General features: G+C 37.4%; 4 protein-coding genes across 4 annotated transcripts in view; 3 read left to right on the top strand and 1 right to left on the bottom strand.

Annotated features, from left to right (window-relative positions):
• The first annotated feature begins 275 nt into the window (after positions 1-275).
• Positions 276-1,999, top strand: LOC108973208 (WD repeat-containing protein 89). The gene is made up of 6 exons (XM_018940277.1): positions 276-373; positions 429-615; positions 669-1,277; positions 1,352-1,570; positions 1,670-1,769; positions 1,828-1,999. Exons 1-6 carry the CDS (start codon positions 349-351, stop codon positions 1,972-1,974), a joined length of 1,287 nt encoding a protein of 428 aa, XP_018795822.1. The 5' UTR covers positions 276-348; the 3' UTR covers positions 1,975-1,999.
• A 34-nt stretch (positions 2,000-2,033) lies between these two features.
• On the bottom strand, positions 2,034-3,335 carry LOC108973207 (ceramide-1-phosphate transfer protein). The gene is made up of 3 exons (XM_018940276.1): positions 3,081-3,335; positions 2,809-3,023; positions 2,034-2,566 (listed from the first exon to the last, which is right to left on the bottom strand). The coding sequence occupies exons 1-3, from the start codon at positions 3,197-3,199 to the stop codon at positions 2,271-2,273; spliced, it is 630 nt and encodes a 209-aa protein (XP_018795821.1). The 5' UTR covers positions 3,200-3,335; the 3' UTR covers positions 2,034-2,270.
• A 325-nt stretch (positions 3,336-3,660) lies between these two features.
• LOC108973224 (UNC93-like protein MFSD11) lies at positions 3,661-5,298 on the top strand. The gene is made up of 5 exons (XM_018940296.1): positions 3,661-3,795; positions 3,858-4,027; positions 4,096-4,544; positions 4,603-5,036; positions 5,100-5,298. Exons 1-5 carry the CDS (start codon positions 3,709-3,711, stop codon positions 5,250-5,252), a joined length of 1,293 nt encoding a protein of 430 aa, XP_018795841.1. The 5' UTR covers positions 3,661-3,708; the 3' UTR covers positions 5,253-5,298.
• Positions 5,299-5,945: 647 nt separating this feature from the next.
• Positions 5,946-20,495, top strand: part of LOC108973335 (lachesin) — a 29,604-nt gene continuing 15,054 nt past the window's right edge. The window contains exon 1 of the mRNA XM_018940552.1: positions 5,946-7,301. Coding sequence (XP_018796097.1) covers positions 6,710-7,301 — 592 coding nt within the window. The 5' untranslated portion in view covers positions 5,946-6,709. The remainder of the gene's footprint in view (positions 7,302-20,495) is intronic.

Genomic DNA, 20,495 nt, shown 5'->3' with positions numbered 1-20,495 from the left:
TGGGCATCTAATCGATTGGCGAAATCATTTCCGAAGTGTCTTCGGAGATACATGTTCGATCTATAGATACTAATTGCTAAACATTAGCAATCTGCCAAGATTGTTAGGTTGTTATAAAAATGAGAACAGTGGTTTTGAACCACCAAAATGTCAGTTTATTACCAATAGTGATCATAAAAACTCAAGACAACTTTTGCCAGAAACTGCAATATGACAACTTTTTAATAATAAAAAAAACCTCTGGCATCACCGGTAGTTTCAGCTGTTTTCATGTTACAGTTTTTCCCAACAAACGCTTTACAAAATTTTTATTCTATTACATTTTGCGTTGGTTAAATATCAAAACATATGAGGAGTAAATTAAATTCTCGAGGTATTAATACAATATAATATAGAATTTTACATTCACGTTAATAAATTTGTGAAAGGCGGAGACTACCATTCCGTTCCTGGTACTTACGATGGTGAAACTGGCGAAGACATGCAATTGATTGACGACGAGGACACGTGTGGCGTGGAAGAACTGGAAAACTTGTTCCAAGTCAAATGCAGAATCGGCAACGAATTGGCAGTATCATTAAATAATGACTATATTCTACATTTAGCCGCTGATAGGTATATAGTATTCTAATAATTTTTTGTGATTTATATAAAAATTTATTACGCAGTTGCTTTACCCGGGTTGCAGCAGGCTTATCAAACGCTATCGTTCACATCTTTGACGTTAACGTTGAACGGGCCTTCCAAATATCTTCAGTCACCAGCGTATCAACACCGACATCAAATGAGCGTGTAGGTATATGCGGCGTACGTTTTTTAGATGATACTCCTAATTGCCTGTTAGTTGGTGAAAACAATGGAATCGTACGTTTGTACGACTTACGCACGCAAAGAGAACAAGCACGCTTCCAAGAAAATATCGAATGCACAGACAATTTTTCTTATTACGGTAGAGGCAGAGGCACGAGTATGCGTAAAGCCATAAATTGTTTTGACAGCAATTCAAACGGGCGCATTATTTGCACTGGTACAGAACAGTATCAGGGTGACACTTACCTATTATTCTATGATGTTCGACAGCGCGAACACCTCGGTGGTTATTTCGAAAGCCATGAAGATGATATAACTTCATTACGTTTCCACGATAAAAATCCAGATATCTTATGCTCCGGATCTGTTGATGGTCTAATCAACGTATTCGACATTAAAGAGGAGACTGAGGACGACGCTTTAACAGCAACCATTAATACGGAATGCAGTATACAAAAACTGAATTGGTATGTAAGAGAAATTGATGCAAAATTTTGTTTGATAACAATTTGTATGTTTTATATATTTTTTTTTACTTTAGGCATAGAAATATTTATGAACAATATGTAATATCTTGTGTCACGGATACAAATGACTTTCATGTGTACCTCGCAGAGGAAGGTGATGTAGTAGCGAAATTCGATCGGGCCCAAATAACAGCAGCGGCCAAGAGGAAAAATAAGGATAACTGCAATGTCGTTGATGCGCATAGTAACGGGAATGGCGACTTATTGCTTCTAACTGGTACAAACAACAAAGGGTTAGTATTAATGTTAGGCACTATTACAACTTTTTTTTTTTATTATAACAAATCTAATAATTATATACTTATTCAAATATTTCTAATTTTATTTCTTAGTGAAGTGTTGCGTACTCTTCGTTTAAATAAGAATTTGCTACCAATGGCAGATTTCATTGGTACTAAACAAGTCGTTCGAGCGAGCGTATATGACAAGAAGGTAAATTAATATGATATTAGTTATTTTCACTTTTGTGAAGTGATTTTTTTGCCTTTAGAGCGGAGCACTGGTGACAGGCGGAGAGTCGGGTTTCGTTACTCTTTGGACCACGGAGGGTTCACAGAAGGAAGATGGAGGGTTAGCTAGCAGTTCAAGTGAATTTAAACATAAAAATAAAAAATCTAAAAAGAAAACACCTTATTAAAAGAAATTAGGCTATTAAAATCAATTTATTATAATTGCATTAAATTTGAAAAATTATAGAAATACGATACACATTAATTATCATTGTTTTTATAAATTTCCTAATTAAACATTAAGCCTAAGCACTAATTGAATACAATTTTTTATAGTATCGAGCAAATGATTTACTCGAATGCATACTGTTTCAAAAGGTAACATTGACTTACAAAGTTTACATAGTTTCCATTTGGAATGCCCTTTTGACATCATAAAACATTTAAAATATCTATTACTTTAGCTTATATAATTATGGATACTTTAGGGTAAATCGTGCAAATCATGAGTAGTATAAAGCAGTTCTATGCGATCGTATACCGATTTAGTATGTTGCAGCATTTCAGGGAGCACCTCTATCGCACGTGACACATTTATGCAAACACGTTTCAGCAATTCTCCCTGGGTTGGTAACGCATACATAGCAACTACAGCTCCTTTTCTTACCACCCATGGATGATGTTTTGCTAACGTGTCATTATATGCACTCTTGCAACAAGAATGTGTTTTATCACATTCATTTAATTCAGACAACCGTTTTAGAAACTCGTATATGAATTCTGAAAAATAATTGCAAAAGGAACAATTGCTGGTAGAATCAGTTCAGTTGTTATATAAATAATCTTTTAATAATAGGTACCACACTACACTAAATGCACTAAAACAGGTCATAAATAACATTTTGTTTTTGTATAACCATACGATAACAATACATACATATGTATATAAATAAGTTCTATAACTCCTGCATTTACGATTTGCTTACGTGTACGAGATGCTATGATTTGCAATACTAACTCACCCAAACCCCTATGTAATCGCAGAAGTGTCCTCGACCCCGAAACGTAACTGTGATCCTTAAGAAGTTCCTCTCCTTTTTCATAGGTTATCATTGTTTTAATTGTCAGGAAACGTTCACCAGTTGATTCCTTTCGCCTGTATTCACAAAGTATGTCGATTTTACTACGCACATCACTACTAACAAATCCGAATACAGAACCCATTAAATGGAAAAATCTAAAACAGAAAAATTATTCAACTATGGCCACTAATATTTATTTAACCTGTACATACTTATTGATTTCTTCATAAGCCTCTAAATATGAATCCAACAACACATCATCGTTCTCATGTAAACAATCCTGAAATATTTTAGCTACTCTTTCTACATCAAAACGTTCGACAGCGGACATGGTTGTAAATTTAAACAAACATTAAGTTTTTGAAAATTATTTAGTTAAACTTTTTGCTTTTACAAAAAGATTATGGTACTTAAAGATTGAAAATTAAGAATAGGAACACAACAAAGGAAATTGTTATTACCAAAGCTGACGTTTCGTATAGGGTTGCTGTTGCGCTCGATAATATATGTTGTAACACAGCTCACACAGTGTGTTAGCATAAAGTAGAAACATTTAACTTTTGTATTTATCAATTAATTGTTTTGTTGTTTCTTAGCCTCACACATACATATGTATACCTAATAATGAAGTTGGCGGTTCTGGATCAGATACAAATTCTAAGCGTATCGTAAAAAGGCTATAAAATTAATTATGCGATTTGATGGTTTTATAAATATTGCTAAACATTAAGCAACAATTGATTTGTTCGTCGTATTCAAAAAAATTATTTGCGTTGTTCAAATGAATTTTATCTTTTGTTTACACACATATCTTTGGAGTTTTTTTTGTATAAAATCAAGATGGATTCAAAATTAATGAATATTTTGTTTATGAGCTTGGCGTTTTTTACAATTTTCTTCGCATTTCAAACAACTGCCAGCCTTCAGGTAAACTAAATTTATTACAAAAAGTCTTTCAAGTAATTATATATGTGTTTTCGAAATTGCAGAAAAAAATTCTGCGCACAGAGCATCAAAAAAAGCATAGTTTCGAAAACAGCGCTTTTACCAGCTTGGGAATATATTATTTCGTTTTTGCGGCTACTTGTTGGTTCGTACCACCCCTCGTTGCAGTAGTTGGTCCACGATGGTCACTGGTTATTGGAACCATAACCTATTTGTAATGCATTGGATTAAATAAATATTACTTTCCGATTAATTTTTCTAACCTCTTTCATAATATCCCAGACTATTTATTGTGCATTTCTACCATCCCTTCGAATGGCTGCTGTATTCGTTAAATATAACCCTAGGAGTTGGTTCTGCAATTATATATATTACACAGGGTAATTATATTGCCAGAAATAGTGACGATAGCAGCGTAACGAGGAATTCGGGAATATTCCTTTCGTTTCAACAAGCAAGCTACATGATATCGGCTGTCTTGTTATATTTCAAGTATGCCAATTCTGAGGAAATTGAAGATATGGACCGTTACATAATTATGTCGGTATTAACATTTATTTGCATAATTGGTCTGGTAATGTTGTTCTTCTTGCGATTGCCGCAAAGCAACCAATCCATAGACAAGGAAACACATAACAGTTGTTCCGCTGTATTTGTAACCATTCGGGATAACATTATGCTTCTGCTCGAAAGAGATATGTTACTGCTGATAGTACTCTTCTTTTACACAGGTAAGGAGAAACGGCATTCTGTATTTTTATTCTAATATTTGACGATGTTTTCAAATAGGATTGGTACAAGCATTCTATAACGGAGTTTATGGTCCCGCCATGTCGTACACTCAAAATTTAAATATGCAACCGGACGAATTATCGTTTACTGGTTACATATTGAAAGGTTGTGGAGGATTTTTGGGATCACTGTTCTTTGCTATTCTGGGCGATATGACCATTCGTTGGGGTCGTGATGTATTTATGTATTTAGCAGGCGTATTCCATTTATTTACATTCATAATCATCTATCTCAATATCCCGAATGAATCATCCTTTGGCGAAAACCAAGCTGCATCCATCATTGACCCACCCAATTTTTATTTGGCAATAGCCTGCAGTTTTCTCTATGGTTTGGGAGCAGCGTTTTACACCGTTCATATTTACAGTATGTTGGCTGGTGCTTTTGTTGCGGAATCGACCGCCGGATTCGGAATTTACAAATTTTTTCAGGTAAATATAAATGACCAAGGGCTCTTAAATGCAAGAGATTTAAATTTCTTTGCCTACTTATAGTGCCTTGGGTGTGCACTGGCTTACCTATATTCGAAATATGCCAGTTTATACATCCAAATGGGGATACTAATCGTGCTGCTGATAGCGGCCGTCGCCTGTTTCGCAATTGTTGAACGATCCGTCAGAGCTAAGCAACAGGCTGATCAACCCTAAACTAATAATGTAAAATATAACATGTTTAGTAATTGAAAGCAATAAATTAAATATATTTCTTGTTTTAATATAATAATACATATATACATATACTATAGGTATATCTTGGATGTGTAAAATTTCTGTTGATCCATAAACCAATAATCTTTCAAATCTGTATTTATTATAAAAGTTGAAAATTTCGGCAACACAAGAACACAGAATTAGGAACACTCAGATCCAGCCATAAAAACATTTCAAAATGTCCAAAAATACGATAAGGAATAATCAGCTGATATTCGTATATGGTTAAAACTTAGGCGGAAGCGGAAGTCTAGCTAAACTAATAGAAAACTTGTTCTGTAAATATAAAAACATTTGGCTCGCAGTATTACAGTGTACAGTGTGTTTTTGAAATTTTGTTGTGACCACCTTAATAATAGTTTACCGTCTTTTGTGGCTTAAATATCCGACTAGTTGGCAGCAAGTCGCGATTACTTTTCTCGCGTACCTACCAAAACGAAACCAATACATTTGAACCTGCACTCCACAGCGAACGGGAAACTCACCAACCATACAAGTGTAATCTTACGCTCCGCGCCATCTTTATTGGTGTAATTTTTGAAAAGTTAACGAACAAAAGAACGAGCGCACACCACTACAGCCAACGAACGAGCGCCAAATTCGTATCTACGGCTGTGTTGTATATCGTTTATGTCGCTCATTCGCTGTGCAACAGTCAAAGCTTGTGGACGTACCTGGCGGACAGTGAACGTTGTTTTTGAACGGTGTTATGTTCTGAGTTTTAAACTGGGCTTAAACGAACAGTCGTGTGTGAGTGTATGATTTTGTGCGTTGCTTTCCTGGCGTCTTTATTCCTATAAATAATAACAAAAGCAACGAAATTACCATCACAGATAGCAAAGTGAGCAATAAACATACGGCTAAAGAAAATATATTTCTATAGTGTTGTACTTATTTTTGTTGTGTCCGAAAGAACTGTGGTTTAAAGCTAAGGTGAAAATCGTCAGCATCCGAATGTGAAGTGGATGGAATACAGAAAATAAAGAGAGACTATAAGCATAAGCAACCAAATACAACAACAAAGTGTAGTTCTCGCAAGACAATTGTACTGAGTTTTATTCATTATACGCTTTAAGTGTGTTCGTACTTCGTGTGTAGCTCGCATGGATGCAAAGTGATCGCCAAAGCCAGACTCTGAAATTCACTAAAGCGAAGCAGAGGCAACAGTTAAAAAAGCTACGAGCATAAAGAAGCAGCAAATAAGCCAAACAACCAGCCAACAAAAGAGTATTCACCGAAAGTTATTTATTCATTTTGCAATATATACATATTTAGTATACACTCACTCGTAAAGTTATTTTAGGGTGTGGTGCGTACAACTTTCCCAGAAATAATTTAATAAATCACGTGGAAATCGTCAGTGCACAACTTATAATAAAAAGTATTTTATTGCAATGAGCCTGTTGTCAAGAAAACAGCGATCGACAGCCAACTTCATGGCCAACACTATGTCCCCATCGTTCACCTTCTTAGTCGCCGTTGTGGTATGCTTATTGGCGCTATTGGCAGGCAGTGCGCAAGCGCAGCGTACTCCAACAATTTCGTACATCACACAAGAACAAATTAAGGATATCGGTGGCACGGTCGAATTCGATTGCTCGGTACAGTACGCGAGTGACTATCAAGTACTGTGGTCAAAGACGGATGCCGATCCCGTCTTCTTGTCGACCGCCTCAACGTTGGTGATTAAAGATTCACGATTTTCTCTACGTTATGATCCCAATTCCTCCACATATAAACTGCAAATCAAAGACATCCAGGAGACTGATGCAGGCACATACACCTGTCAAGTAGTAATTTCCGTCGTACATAAAGTCAGTGCCAATGTGAAGCTTTCCGTTCGTCGTCCACCCGTCATCTCCGACAATTCAACACAATCGATAGTGGCGAGCGAAGGCAGTGAAGTGCAGATGGAATGCTATGCCAGCGGGTATCCGACGCCGTCAATTACTTGGCGTCGTGAGAACAATGCCATTCTACCAACAGGTAAGCTCATTGCTTTGAGAAAATTATGTATAATTTTTCAGGATAGCAAGAGACTTTCGTTCCACACTCAAGCACTCGTGTTTTTTATAGTTAAAACTGTACTAGAGCCCTTTCTTTCCAATACCAAGTAGTAGCGTTTGTCCTAATGCTTTTTAAGCTTGGATGACCCAAATAAAAGTGCGTATTATAAAATCTACCGGAGTTTATTGAACTATTTATATTCAAATAATAAATTGCTAATAGAAGCAGCGTGGCTGGTGACTCACTTTTGATTTAATTAAGCAAGGTTAGATGAGAAGGCAAATAGGGGTCAGAGAGACAGTGTTAATTAAACTTCAGGGCGTCGCATTTTTCATACGCACAGTCGCAAGCGTAACAATGATTGTGACAGTAGATACTCATATGGATGTATGAATGTATACAAAAGCATTAGTTAATGACTCCTTAAGTTTTAATTTTAATCTTTTGATTCGCGAAACCTACATTCCTATTGTCCTTCTTGGGGGGTACTTAGGGGCTAGGTGTCCTACTTTGGTGCTAGCTTCGCATGTCCGAGACCATTAAACGCTTCGTACATATACATATGTATGTATATGTGTATAGTTTAAAAACAGACACGAATGGCCGTATACAATTTACTAAGCTTAAGAAGCTTTCATTCCCCTGGAATTGCTAACTTTCGTTGAGGGAGTGGGCTGTGGGTTTATCGCAGTGAAAGTTAATTGCGACTTAACTTCTAATTTAGCAATTTTTTTAACCAAGCCCGTATCTTGCCAAGTATTTCTAAGTGCATGCATATGAACATATTGAATTACACATTAAATAGTACACAAAATTAACTGTTTAATGCATACACACACGCACACACATACCAACCATAAAAACAGTCTGTTACTTAGCAAGCTCTAACGCCGTTAGCATTCGACTACCAATCGTCGAGTCTGAGAGACCACTTTTCTCAGTTGTAGGTGCGCAAACAGGTTTTCTCACGGATCGCTCAGCGCGTTGCTCTCCCTTATACGAACACTGTTCACCGATTGCACGCCACTTGTTTGGCATATACATGTATATACATATGTATACATATGTACATGATATACATGTATGCATTTGTATGTTAGTAGTTTCAGGTGAACGCTTCGTTGCCGTTTACTTGCTGCCACCTTCTATAAAGTGTCTAAATTTAGTACTTACCACCAAAATCCACTACGAAACAAGTGTTAAATTTTCATTGTGAGGTACAAGAGTTTTTTGCTTTCATTTTAAATGAAATTTTTAATGACCCTACAGGGATTAGATATTTTTACATTTTTCATGCTTTATGAATACAAATGTTCTACCTTTTCGGGACTCCACGTTGCAAAAAGTAAACAAACAAATACGCGTCGTCATTCTTCGTTAGAATTACCTACGGAACGGTGTATGTTGTGTGTGTGTATGTATGTGTGTCTGTGAGGTTGTAGTTTGCGAGCACTTCGCCGCACTAATTGCACTTTAAATACATATAAGTATGAAATTGCAATTTTCCGCAGCAGGTGTTTACTGCAGGTGAATGGCAACCAGTCGGAAAGGCAAAGTTCATTGTTTGTGCTGGGCAAACAGGGCAAACAAAAATCCTTCCTGGCAGTGCCATTGTAATGCTGTGTAACGCTTGTGTTTACGCACATCTCTACATAGTAATGACATTAAAATTAATAGGTATTTTAAGGATTCTCGTGTATAATGCTGGCTTTGCTGACAGCCTGTTAGTCAGTTGTTCTTATCGTTGATGGCCTATTCAGGGAAAAAGGTCAAATTTATAATTTGAAATCTGCTACTTCGCAGACTTTCAGCTATATTGGATTTAAATAAAATACTCAGTTATTCTTGGAAATGAACAAGTCGCAAATAGTCTCAGAAGTATACTGCTGAGGTTACAATCAGTGAGCGGGTGTAGGTAAGGTTTCGTTCCGGTTACGTAAATTTAACTATCCTGGAAACGGAATGAATAACCGAGTTATTATAAATTGAATAAGAAGTGCTCCTCTATATGGTATACTCTTTTGTATAAAAAGTATTCGTCAAAAACAAAATTATACAATGTTATAGCATCTTATCTTTTGGAAAGAACAATCACTCGTGCAATGTCAGTTGAGTATACATACTTGTATATACGAAGGTGATAATTTCATAACTAAGCGATTGCCAGAACCCGAGATTGAATTTCGGTGACCCTGTACGACGGCTGTTGAATATATTACTGTTATTTATTTACAGTTTATTGAGAGCAACAATTGGAAATGATATAATAAGAGGTGAAAGGTTAAATACGAGGCACAAATAATCAAAGCCAGGCGAGTTAAGGACCGCAAAAAATTATCGTTCAAATGCTCGCACAGAAAACTCTTATCAGCTGAGCCGTATTACACTTGCTTCTTTGTCAATTGCCTCTTTTTTACAAAATAAGTTCTAAATGTAAAAAAGTGTAATTTTTTATTCTTTCATTATTATAGTTCACAGTTTACATGTATGTAAATGTCTCTTTTCGGAGATTTAAAACTTTGACTCATTACCGAACTTACTAAAATTGGATAAACCTTCATTAAAATCACTTTTTAGCATTCATATAGTTTCTACATACGGTCTGTGTGTTTATGTATATGTTTGTGGATATGTGATATCTACAAGTTCACATATTTTGCATAGAATTGAAGCGGCGGTGAAACTCCTCGATATGCCACACAATAGAGTTGAGCAGTTAATATGTATATAAATTGAAAAAGAGAAAAGGCCACTTGAAACATCGACTAAATGGCTTTGACACGTTTTTTGAATTTACTGAACGTGAAGGCGTGTTTAAACAGGGATTAAAAGTGAGAATTTATTGTGACGTCAGGGGAATAAATATTCTGCGAGGCATTCACCGGCTTACACACGTACACGCATGCTGAAATGGAAATAAAAGAAATACGAAATCCATTAAAAATACGGCCAACAAGCGGGTTGGGAGCTTGCGCGGCTATTGATGCTGCTGCTGCTGTTGCTGTTGTTGCCTTTGTTGAATCCATTGAAGTTTGCTTAACTTTATCTCACACGGCGACTGGTTGCGCAAAGCCGCTTCACACTTTTTAAATCCTTTGACAAAAGCTCCTTTGAAATGGGCGCAAATATGGACAATGTGTGTCTGTGTGGTAGACGGGAGCGACACAACGCTGAAATAGTCACTAGCCATTGTACGTGCATATGTACGTATGTATGTATGTGAATGGATTGCTGCTGCAAAGCGCTGGCGCTGGCGCTGGCGTCAATGACGACTGCATTGCAAAACCATACTTACATAGATATGTATGGATGTGTGTGAGAGTGGAAACCCTTTGCGTCTTGCTTACGCTTTGTCGCCCACAACACGAACGTTGACGTTGATGTGGCGATTGTCAGCTCCTGTCGGCTCGGGTCGAATGGAGTCGGCGTAGCCAAGTATGCGCTGCTTTGCAATATTTGCTTTGAGTTCAGTTGAGGTTTGGCGAGCCGTGCCTGTCAAGGAATATTCGAAAACTTCAGCACGCGCAATTGCTTCCGCAACTTGAAATGTTCTCATGTGCAAAATGGGCGGTAGGGTAAGCATGCGGTTGGGCGGGTAAGTTCGTTCGCTCATTTATACACACCGTTATATGTATATGCTTTGCACATGCAGAGACGCGCATTTATGCTCGCAGCCAAAACCAACAACTGCTTCAAAAGCATAAGTAGCAATGCGCACACACATACATATACACATGAAAAGGTGTGTCGTGCATATATACGTATGTATTTGTGATTGTATATTTGCGTGGAAATGAAAGCCTTCAGCTACATATGTATATAATAAGAACCAGAACACAAAAAAGTGTGGCGAACAAAAACACAGCTTGTAACTAATGTAAACAAACAAGCAACAACAATACCGGTAATGGACACAAAACCCAACGCATCCCTACATGGCAACGCCGCCGCGACTCCAGCAGCGACACGGCAAAAAGGCGCAACGAATCTATAGCAAAGAGTCGGTCGGTCACAGCCGGTTTGGTTCATGTTTTTCTTTCTTATTTCTGGCAGAAAAGGCAATACAGGAAGTACAAAAGTAAAAAATAGTAATTGAGGCGCTGAAATGCAAAAATGAAATCAAAGCATAAATTATTAGGTACAAGAAATGAAACCTGCCCGGACAATGAAAGCCCAGAGAGTAGGAAGTAAAAACCAGCAGGCACAAAGCCACAGCACTTCGAGTGCAAACATGCTTACGTACAAATATACAAATATAGTATATACATATGTACAAGATGAATTAAATCCGCGTATGCCGTGTGGCCATATTTTTGGCATCGGGGACAAACGAAACGGTGTATTATTGCAAGATGAATGCTCTTACTCCGAGCCTTTCTGGTGTTGTTACTGGGTCAGAAAACTTGCAAATAAATTTCGAGTGCTAATTCAAACTTCAATATAAATATACGGAGCCTATAAAGTGCCTTAAGAGTTACATATGTATATTAAAGATATATAATAATTTTAATTGCCAAATCTGTGACTTAAAATCGGGTTTCGTCAATTACTAGCAATGGTTAAGTGCTACTGAAAAACCTTAAAGTGATCTTAATTTCAGCTTCTTTAAGCTGGATGGACCTTTCACGACTTCTTACCGAAACTATCTGAAGAGGCAATATAGGCTATTACCTTCGCTTAAACTTAATGTTTACGTTTTCGGGAGTAAGGCTAGATTCGACGCTTGGTGGAACTGCGAATCCTTAAGCGGTTCGTATCCGTTTTTCGGATGTGCAAACTGCATTTCATATTTAATAACATACATACATATGTACGTACATATATATACCCATATGAGTGTATGCAAATATATACAATAACAACGAAATTCTGTCGACAAATACGTGTATCTATATGTTTACTCGCCGAAAGGTGAAAAGAAGTCGGTAATAACGGTCGGTCGGTAGAGCTGGCAAAATAAATAGGCAGTTCTCACAGTTTGCATGCAAATCGATTCGCTTTTATTTATTGCTGCATTTATGCGGAAACGAATTGCTGAAATGTTTACAGCATTTCGTTTTCATTTATTTTTAATTTTCATACTTTTTATGAGTTACCGTACTTCATATTATGCAACCCTCTTTGTTTGTTTACAAGTGTGGACGTATTTGTTTTCTCGCTTTTGCTTTGCACCATGAAAAATGTAAAGTCATCAAGGTAATTGGCGCATTCTGCACTCAAATAAATACAAGAAAAAAGTTGAGAGCAACGCTAAACTCCAAAAAACGCAGCGACTAACAACGGAGTCATGAATGCAGCTGGCGGACGAAAACCCACCGCAGCCCATTTCCTCGTTTGTTTTTGTTTGCTGATAGTTGTTTCATTAGTATACCTTTTTCTTTTATATGACTTTTGTTTTCACACAATTTGCACGGTGGTGCTGCGGTGTTTCACGTGCCATATGAACCGTTAAAATTTCCATTCCCATTTATTAACGCGCAAAAAAGGCCATTAAGCCATATGATATTAAGCAGGGGTTTAACAGGACGCAAATCGGTGTATCGTCAAGTAGACACACACCAAAAACACACTCTAAATACTCAAGTGCTTTATTTGGAAATAACGTACACACTTCTGTGTATGTATGAATGTAAGTTTTCCTATACGTTTATTCCCATGTGACAAGCATTCTAGCAAAATCACAAATCGTACTGCAATCGGCAATCGGCACTAAATAACAGCCGAACAAAACAGAACGCGAAACAGTAGAAAATTATTTTGACACTTCTCTTGATAGGGAGGTGAGTTGTCGCCGCTGCCGTCTCTGCCGCCACTGTTGCAATTGTTTATTTGTGCGTTCGAGACTTTGTGCGCTGCAAACGATACCTCGGGCAGTTGCAATTTCAATCGCACGCTCAATGCTCAAGGGTTTCATATTACAAGGTACAACACTCGTGTACATATGGTACATATGTAAGAAGGCCTGTGCGGACGGACAATCACATCAAAATAGTCGCTTGTTTGCTTCCGAAATCCCCTCCCCACTGATGAATGAGTTTTTTTTTTTTGTTCAATGGCGTAATAGAAATCCAGATCCGTACACATCCCATTGCTTGACGGCGTCTGGTGTGAAATAGAGGTGATTCTGACTGTTGACACCCGTTTGTGTTTTTGGCCTCCCATAGTGTCAGTGTCAACGAGTGCTGGGCTAGGCTTCGACTGTATCCTTGGCTGATACGCTCGTTGTTTACATCGTGAGTAAATTGCATGTTTTGGCTTCTGGCTGCTGACAAACAAATATTTCGAACAATAACAACACAAATTGAGAGTTATAAAGAAATTCGATTATAGGGAAACACATTACAGCCATGCATATACGTATGTATGTATTCAATAGTTTCGAAACCACGACTTGAAATTTGAAGTGCAATGGCCTTTCTGCTCATTTGCAGATACGTATGTGATTTTATTACAAAGTCAAATGACTGCCATTTTTTATAAACGAATGACAATCTGAAACAGCGGGCGATATTTTCGATCACAGATAATCTCATTATGATTATGTATGGCTACAACTCTGAGGCAAATGCAAATACAAACAAGCGTGTAATATAATATTTATGTCTGAAAATGCGATACTTCCTTGTATTTCCCCAGGGTAGTTTTAATGAAACTTTGACTCACTATTTATCGCAAATGAGAAATCGGTGTGTGACCCCTTTCATGCGTGCTTGTGATTCCTATTGAAGCGGCGCAAAAATAATTAAATGGTTTACTTACTATGAATGTAAATCGGCTTGTTGCACGAAACTTCAAAATCGAATTATGCAAAGGTTGAGCTACATTTACTTACTGCGGAGATGATGTCAAATGGTTTTTAAAATCGAACAAAACCCATCATTGCACTATGAACTAATGAATTTTACTTGGAAGTTTTGGATCAAAGATGAGACTCAAACCTAAGCATCCCTAACAGTATCCAGGAGTCGTTTTAAATGAAGCATAATGAACAAAATCATTTTGGCTGAGCTATTTCTGTTATTTACAGTAACTTAAAATATTCAACTCGACCAGAAAATTAAATTAAAACGCGAAAAATTTGGACGATTTTTTTTTCAGTTCCCGACGTGATTAATTCAGTTTCTGCCGAAGAAACTCCATCAAGAACCAGTATTTATCGCTGGTTGGTGAATTAAATCGAAGTCGTGGAACCCTCCAAGTTGAATTTTGTGAAAGAAGAGTTGTTGTTCCGCAAACTATGAATGCTGTGTGCGAACTGAAGATTGTCATGTAATCTCTCATGAGATTGAGACAACTGTAGGCCTTAGTCGAGACTGATTGATTGATATGTTATCTGCTGCTACAACAGCAACAACAACAACACAGGATAGTAAACTCTGAGTAGTGTACAACCATTTGTTTGGCCGTTGCCTTTCAAGAATTCAGTAAAACCAACCGGCGAAGATGGATCACTCTTCACCACGATAATGCGAGCTCTCATACATCGACTGATATCCACCGTATATGGTAGTTCTGACTTGACTCCAAATGACTTCTTTTTATTCCCGTAAGTAAAAAATAAACTAAGCGGCCAACGATTTTTCACATATGACTAGGCGGCTGATGGATTCAGAAAGCAGGTTTAGGAGATACCTCAATCTGAGTTGCAAAAGTGCTTCGACAAATTGATCAAGCACACACAAAAGTGTACAGATCTTGATGGAGAATATTTTAAAAAACATTAAAGCGATTTTCGACAATTAATGTTTGTTGTTGTTCTCCAATCCCGAAATATAAAAGGCAACCCTCGACCGTCCACTAGTTGTGAAAGAACGCTTGTTCCAGCAAAGGCCTGTAAAATTCTAATCGTGCAAGTTGCAGCTTCATTAAAATTTCCATATCACTTAATTAGTGTTGAAGAAGTTTTCGAAAATTAAATTGGTTGAGCGCTAAAAACCAGGGGAATGAAATTGTAATACAGCCAAATGACATCATTCATTGTAATAATTGGAATCGAAAACAACACCCCACTAAGGGTTAAGTAGCCAGCCACTTAGAAATAGGCAATGCATTACAACAAATACATTTGAGCGTATGTGTTGTTTCATATTTGTATGGATGTAAAAATTGTGCTATTGCGTATGCACTTATGAGCTCAATCGAAATGTCAATTCGCTACTCTGAGCAAAAGAGTAGAAAGCTCAGTCATGCATACAAAATTAGGCACTTGAGCTAGAATTCAAATTAGAGCACAATCTTTTTTGGAAGTGTGCTATTATTTTGCTCTATGTTGGCGAATTGAATTACATTCGATTGCTTATTATGAATTGCCTCCATTGACATTGCATGTGAGTGTGTGAGTATGACTTGAAATTGCAACGAAATTTAGTCGATTTCTGTTCAAATGAGTAAGTTTAAATCCAGCTATGCTTTCCCAATTAGTGTTGGAATCATATGGCGAATCAATACCTAAACTAGTTTCGAAAAATAGAGGCTAAAAATTAAAAGTCGAGGTACAGACACTTGATTGTGTGCGTTGGCCTGTCTACAGAACATGACTAGGATGGGTATGTGTGACAATTTGGCGAGGAAAACACAAGTGAAGGCGGGCGAACCGGCATTTCTTACACAAAAAAAAGGAAAATCAAAAGCAATCGCTAGCGAATGCTCGTAGAAAGAAAACTGAAACTTGTTTGTTGACATGTTGCGATGACAATATGACGGCGAARCGTTTAAACAGCAAACCTTTTGCAAAGCCAACAAACCGTAGTCGACTTTACATGACGACGGGCAATACATGTACATACATATGTGACATGTACATATGGGAGTATGTAGGGAAATACAAACCAGACCAAGAACGTGCACGAAATGAAGAATCTAAAGGAGCTTCAACTGCACACTTACCAACAATGGCGCACGCCTAAAAGAAGAGGTACTCAATGGTAAAAACAAACGATAAAAGAAAATGCTGAAGCAAAAATTGCTGGAGAAACGAGTTGTGTATGGACTATCAACTCGCGCGCTGCCTTAGCCGTTAACTTTCGACTTTTTTGTGGGCTCAAAGGCAGGGCCGATGCACTTACATACATATACATACATATGTACATGCAGAACTCACTAAGCACGCGAGGTTGGCACACAAGCTGTTGCAACGAAGACGAGGCAGTAAAGTACACCAACGAGTCAGCGGGAGCGTCCAAGTTGCCAGTATACAGTAGTTTGAGATGCATTGTTTATACAGAAATCATTGAAATCAAAAAATCTGAAAATTGTGAAAACAATACAAAACTGCGTATTCCAATAGAAACGATGCTAACCAATGTGAATGCAACATAGCGCCTGTGTAAGATTTACGGAGCATTTGTTGTACTGGATATGCAGCGATAGTTAACGATAAATTGGGCGAAGCAAGACGAAATTCTCAAATCTAAATAGAAGTTTATTGACAATTCTCAACTCCAAGAAATGTCAAAGAAATCAGACATACCGATCATTTATACCAATTATCTTACGAGCTGTGTGGAATAAAGATTTGTGTATAAAATATTATATTAGAACTATTACTATTTGCCTTAAAATTGTCATTTCATTCAATATGGGGTTCAGAGGAAGTCAAAGAAAATGCGTTTTCATCGTTATATTTTACGCATCATTGTACACACTGTTAATGAAAAATCCATAACACCTCACAGAGCATAAGACGCTAACTTTGGAGGAGGTAAAGAAAACATGGGCAGCGCTTAAGACACCTATCTAACAATGTTCAACTATTTTATGTTTTTTATAAATACCACGAAAAAGGAACAAATAACACATATGTACGTACATACATGTGTTTGAGAGATCAGCAATGTTGAACGGCATTGACAGGCAGTGTGCCTATGCCGGACTAGGCCGCCACGATGGGCTGTCTAGCCAGTTAAGAAGTCACATGAAAACATGAACACACGCACACATGCGCACACACATTCTACTTACAAAAGCATCTACTCATATATTACATATTCATACTTATTGTAGCACATGTAGTTAACTAGTTGACTGCTTGAATTTCAGGTTTATCAAGCTTTTCTTTATATATTTTATATACATAGTACGTATGTGTGTAAGCTCATAGGTTCTAGCCCATTCGAGCTACTCCACCGCCGCACAGGGCTCTAATTATAATCTGTGCATCCGTGCACCGACTTGCTCAATACTTCGCTAGTTTTAGTAGATGCGCCTAAGCGCTTGTTTCCACAGTACAGTAGGGCAAGTTAAGGCATAAACAAAAACCCGCCTTAATGGTGCTCATCGCTGAGTACTTTTAGGGTTTAACTGGTGCAAATGCGAAGATGACTTGAACGGCCGACCTGAGAGACGGTCGCCTACAATATCCAATGTACGAAGAAAATAGAATAGCCTCGCGAATGAGTAGTGGTGGCGGAAGTGTTTTTACGCAGATACTTACGGATAAGCGATGCCATACAACTAGGGAACAAAAGGCGCAGCCAAACGGATGAAACATACTTTTACGGTGAACATGTACTGTGCGAAATAATACGAAAGTGGTGTGTTCTGTAACAATGTTTATAACTATTTAAAAAAAATTCGAATGCAAACAAGCCAAATTTGTTGGGGAAGTTTGGGAATCGTGCACGGCAGTTGTATTGAAACAAATTATTCGGGTCTTTGAAAAAGAGAAATGCCGCTTATATTATTTATGTATTTATGTACATATACGTTTACCTTTTTTTTTTTTTTAATTTCTACATATTTATGTATGTATTTCTTGGCGACATAACCATTTTTACTCGAATTCCTCTGATTTGTACTATATGCACGTACATATGTATGTATTTATGTAATTTCGTTACTCGTATTTTCCCACTTTCTAGTTCTTTTCTCACACAACTCCACAAACCCTCGCCACTCGGACCCTGGTAAATAATTTATAGTTTATAGTTTCGCTACAATCCGTTTTACTCGGAACGCACCTCTCGCTCAAAGCCGTGTTTTTTGTCGTTTCCCTCACGCAGTTTACCGGTGTAATTTATTTTCATGTTTGCGCCAGGGCTTTTACAAATATTTATTTAGGATGTTATTTAATCTTTATTACGATACTGTCGGGCAGTTCGCTGTTTCACTAAGCCTAATTGCTGTTGCAGTTAGCTAACTTGCGTATGACTACATACATATGCACATGTACCATATATGTGCATAATATCCATATACTATATACTTTTCTATATTTTGAGCAAACAAATTGCTTGAGGGGTAGCACGATTGAATTGCAGATTCGGCTTCCGACGTGTGAATTATTATCTTGATTTCATGTACATACATACATACATATGCAAATGGTTCTATGAACGGCGCGGGTCTTACATAACCTCTATTTGCCAAAGTTGCATAATAGAGATCAACAAAATCAAAACCTGCAACAATTCTTATGAACTCAGATCCATTACAAATATTCCAATGTAAAATAAAGGCTCTCACACCGTAAGGTCGCATTCATACATATGTATGTATGTACTTATGTGCTATTCAGAGTATTTAGAATTAATATCAATTTAATTTTGTTATTCATTGCGCACCCGTGTGAAAATAAAATAGCAAGAAAAATTTCTTCGCGTTATTCGTAACCGTTTTTTTATATTTGTACAGCTGCGTGGACTCGCCTATTTGCATATTTGAGAATGTATTAGTATATATCAAGGGGATTTACTTTATACTTGCGCCCCAGTGGTCTAGTGCCTGCTAATATATGAGTATACATAACTATAATTTTGTAGTAGAAACTTATTCATACAGAGCTCTGAATCCAAGACGCAAAAGCTATCTCAAAATATAATAGTACAATTTCGGCATTTTTAATTACATCGGCCACATTTATTTATTATTGCGATCCCAAGAACTAAATAACGTTAGTTTAACCATTTCAAAATTAAAATTCCGAAACTTTTGGCTTAAACAAAGACACATAATCTACAAGTATATATCTTGATGATTTCACCCTCCCATAGTGAAATCATAACTGTTATGGTAGTGATCGAAATCGGCGAGATCGGCGATAAGAGTGAAATTATTTAATTAATTTACAATGGCATTCAGAGCAATTGACGAGCATTAAGTGAAGGAAATTTGAAAGAGAAGGAAACATCGCTTAACTGAAGATATGAAAAGCATTTTTAAACCGGCATATGAACAAGTATGTATGTATGTACATACATATGTACTCATCGGTAGATGCGAGCAATTATGTGCGAATATGGATCGGAATTGAGCGTGAGTGTCACTGCCAGTGCCATTGCCAAAGCCAAGGAGAGTGTATAGAAATTTTTTGAAAGCAATGCGTCATTATATTGCGGCGCAACACATTGCCACAAGTGGGTGGCTGCAGATTGCAGCGCTAGGGCGACACCATCGTTGCCATTACCATCGTCGCCGTCACTTGGAAACACACAAAAATCAAAGTGGGTGCATTCACATGTCTCAAGTGCTTGTTATATGCTCGATATGCGGCTGCAGCGGCAAGAACAGCCACAATAAGAATAACAATAATAATGACGCTCGACGGGGATGGTGACCGGGTTGGCGAGGGTGGTGGGGAATATAAAAATGTGCACAAGTATGCAATTTCCAACAACAAAAAATGCTGTTGCACTTAAACAAAATGCAAATGCCAAATAAGGCTCAGGTTTTTGCCACACAATTCACACTGATGCATGCATTACCGTCAATATGTAATGTATACATATAGTACATACATATATATCATATAAACATGCATCATATAATACATGCATATATATCATATAAAATATTTGTATTTGACGACTTGGCTGTGAAACGAGGCATAAGAAGCAAAAGTGAAAAAAAAAATCAATTAAAATATGCGAAGGTATGAAAGTGTCCCGTATGCGTATGTCAGCCAACCGCCTTACCATCTCCAGAAAGACGCGTGTGCAAAGTAATGCCAAGTAAATAAAAGTGGGTGGCTTTAAGGGATACAAGGCTAAAAAGTGAAAATTCTTTCAGGTCGAAAATCACGTTAAGTGCAACCGGCAACCACTAACTGCCGAGAGCCAAACCATCATTCATAAGCAACTCCTAGACCAAAAGCGGAATTGCGAGAATTTTTAATTGGATTTGCAAATGTGGAAGAGGTAAGAAAAAATTATGTCGCACACACTTCCTACGGCATGA

This window comes from Bactrocera latifrons, unplaced genomic scaffold, assembly GCF_001853355.1.
Source record: "Bactrocera latifrons isolate USDA-ARS-PBARC rearing strain unplaced genomic scaffold, ASM185335v1 scaffold_47, whole genome shotgun sequence".
NCBI lineage: Eukaryota > Metazoa > Arthropoda > Insecta > Diptera > Tephritidae > Bactrocera > Bactrocera latifrons.
This window is presented reverse-complemented; position numbering and strand designations above follow the sequence as displayed.

Bases quoted from the DNA above. Each gene is read 5' to 3' on its own strand.
- LOC108973208 (XM_018940277.1), top strand. From the start codon at position 349: ATGAGGAGTAAATTAAATTCTCGAG. The intron at 1,278-1,351 runs GTATGTAAGAGA...TTTTTACTTTAG, and splicing joins AGTATACAAAAACTGAATTG to GCATAGAAATATTTATGAAC. The intron at 1,770-1,827 runs GTAAATTAATAT...TTTTGCCTTTAG, and splicing joins CGAGCGTATATGACAAGAAG to AGCGGAGCACTGGTGACAGG.
- LOC108973207 (XM_018940276.1), bottom strand. From the start codon at position 3,199: ATGTCCGCTGTCGAACGTTTTGATGTAGAAAGAGTAGCTAAAATATTT. The intron at 3,024-3,080 runs GTATGTACAGGT...TTTCTGTTTTAG, and splicing joins GCTTATGAAGAAATCAATAA to ATTTTTCCATTTAATGGGTT. The intron at 2,567-2,808 runs GTGAGTTAGTAT...ATTATTTTTCAG, and splicing joins GCGATTACATAGGGGTTTGG to AATTCATATACGAGTTTCTA.
- LOC108973224 (XM_018940296.1), top strand. From the start codon at position 3,709: ATGGATTCAAAATTAATGAATATTTTGTTTATGAGCTTGGCGTTTTTT. The intron at 4,028-4,095 runs GTAATGCATTGG...ATAATATCCCAG, and splicing joins ATTGGAACCATAACCTATTT to ACTATTTATTGTGCATTTCT. The intron at 4,545-4,602 runs GTAAGGAGAAAC...GTTTTCAAATAG, and splicing joins AGTACTCTTCTTTTACACAG to GATTGGTACAAGCATTCTAT.